Source organism: Alligator sinensis, unplaced genomic scaffold (genome assembly GCF_000455745.1).
Source record: "Alligator sinensis unplaced genomic scaffold, ASM45574v1 scaffold553_1, whole genome shotgun sequence".
In the NCBI taxonomy this organism is placed as follows: domain Eukaryota; kingdom Metazoa; phylum Chordata; order Crocodylia; family Alligatoridae; genus Alligator; species Alligator sinensis.
In genome coordinates this window covers 455,435-457,479 of record NW_005842389.1, presented here as the reverse complement: position 1 = coordinate 457,479, position 2,045 = coordinate 455,435, and the positions used below count along the sequence as shown (strand labels likewise).

Here is a 2,045-nt window from a genome sequence, read left to right as displayed (position 1 = left end):
GAGCACCCACTGGCGGCTGTGCTCCTGCCGCACTGGGTCCTCGCTCAGCCCTTGCCAGGCATCCTCATCCCCATGCCGCTCGAACAGGTCCCCAGCCACCACCACAGTGCCCAGCATTGTGCCCCGCACCACCACACTGGTGTGGGCGGCCACGTGGCCCGGTGTGGCCACCACTTCCACATGCCCAGGGTCCAGGGCATGCGGCCGCCCCTCCACCAGCCCCACAGGCAGGTACTGGTCGGTGCCTGGTGCGCTGCGGTCGAAGCCCACGAGCAGCTCGGCCGCAGGGAAGAGGTTGAGGTTGCCAGCATGGTCTGAGTGGCCATGGGTGCAGACCACGTGCTTGATGTCGGCTGGTGCCAGACCCTCACCCACCAGCGCTGCCAGGAGCCGCTCGCGACCCCATGGGCCCCCTGTGTCCACCAACATGGGGAGCGGTCCCCGCAGCAGCGTCACCGTCCCATCAGCCCGCGCACCACCATCTGGCGTGGGCTGGTGGTAGCCCTCCTGCAGCACCACCACCGTGTAGGGGCTGCCCATGATCCGCCGTGTGCCCAGCAGCGCCGTGCGCACTGTGGGTGCAGCCCCGGGGTCGGTCATGGGGGGCTGTGGGTCACGGAAGGAGGGTGGAGATGTGGGGGAGTCAAGGGTGCAGGCCCCAGAGGTCAAAGGCTGCAGATGGATGAGACCCCTCCAGAAGCTGGAGGTCGGGGTTCACGGCTCAGCAGATCAGAGAGGATCCCGAGGTGGATTCATGGGGGCAGGGCCTGCAGAGGTCACAGCTGGGCTGTCGTCCAGTAGGCTTGAGTAGAAGGGGTCAAGGGACGTGGCCCCTGGAGGTCCAAGGTGACAGGGTCGTAGGTGTCTGTATGCGACTGTAACAGCACAGGAGGTTAGAGTTCAAGGGTCATGTAGCTTGCTTAGGTTGGAGATCAAAGAGTGCCATGGGTGGGGGGGGGCAGGGGTGAGCTTGCCGGCGCCCAAAGCAGCCCCCTACATGGTCCGGACCGCCCCTAGGGTGTCCCTGAACAGTCTTGCCCCGCTCCCCCGCTTCAATGGTCTCACTCCGTTTACCCCCCCCCGCCCGTCACTGAATGGTTTCACGCAATACCCCGGGGGTCCTCCATCCCTTAGCGGGTTCCTTTAATGGTCTGTCCCTCCCCCCCTACAATTACCGCCACGATGGTCTCGCCCAGCAGCGGAGCCCGCACACCAGAGGTACGGTCCGGAGTGGGGGGCACTCATCCTCCTCGGAAGTGACATAGGCGCGCCTCCTCTATACCCCGCACTGGGTGCTGCCATCTTGGAAATGGCGGTCTTCAGGTAGTGGGGGCCGCCATTTTGGAAGCAGCCAATGAACGGGCGGCGGCGAGGGATAAAAAGCTGCCCAGGAGGGTTTCGCGGGGCTGACCTGCGTTTTCCTTAAAGGAAGAGGGAGGGGATTTGGGAGAAGAGGTCTGAGCTGTCTCTCGCCGCTAGGGTGTGGCCTGGAAATGCCCCGATGCCCCCAACCCTGGACACCCCTAACACAGCCACGAAGGGGTTAAAACACATGGGCTTTAATGTGGTGCCACTCGCTCCCTCCACGTGGGGAGGGGCTGGTGCTGCACCTGGGCGGGGGCAGGCAGCCCCCCCTTCCCCCCAATTGTGCACAACCTCCTCCCACTTGCTCAGAGCTCGCTGGGGTCATGCTGCAGGGGGCATCTGTGTCTTCCTCCTCCTCCTCCTGGTTCCCATGGTCCCCTTTGCTCCTGGTCCAGACCTTGTCCAAGCAGACTACAGGCAGGAAGGCCGGGGGCAAGCCCCCACAATGCAGCTGAGCCTGGGGCATAGCCAGCACCAGCACTAGGGCAGGCAGGGGCTGCGGGTCCGGCAGGGCAGGGGGTTCTTTACCCACGTCCCTGGCCCCCAGCACATGGCCCTCGCAGAGGAACTTCCTCAGCAGCCGCTTTTGGTGTTGGAAGTACCAGTCCTCCAGCGGCTCCTCATAGCACTCCAGCATCACCTCGCACTGCAGGGGGGCGCTCACAGAAGCTGTAAGAGCC

At 64.6% G+C, this 2,045-nt stretch overlaps 1 protein-coding gene across 4 annotated transcripts in view; it reads right to left on the bottom strand.

Moving 5' to 3' along the window:
* Positions 1–2,045, bottom strand: part of MBLAC1 (metallo-beta-lactamase domain containing 1) — a 5,982-nt gene that overhangs the window by 2,474 nt on the left and 1,463 nt on the right. Inside the window, exons 1-3 of one of the 4 annotated variants that reach the window (XM_025211134.1) lie at positions 1,657–2,039; positions 1,176–1,421; positions 376–875 (exon numbers count right to left, since the gene is read on the bottom strand). In XM_025211134.1, coding sequence (XP_025066919.1) covers positions 376–600 — 225 coding nt within the window. In that variant the 5' untranslated portion in view covers positions 601–875; positions 1,176–1,421; positions 1,657–2,039. Of the gene's footprint in view, positions 1–375; positions 876–1,175; positions 2,040–2,045 lie in introns of those variants that run through there. The other 3 variants (XM_025211132.1, XM_025211133.1, XM_025211135.1) reach the window with 3 other exon arrangements.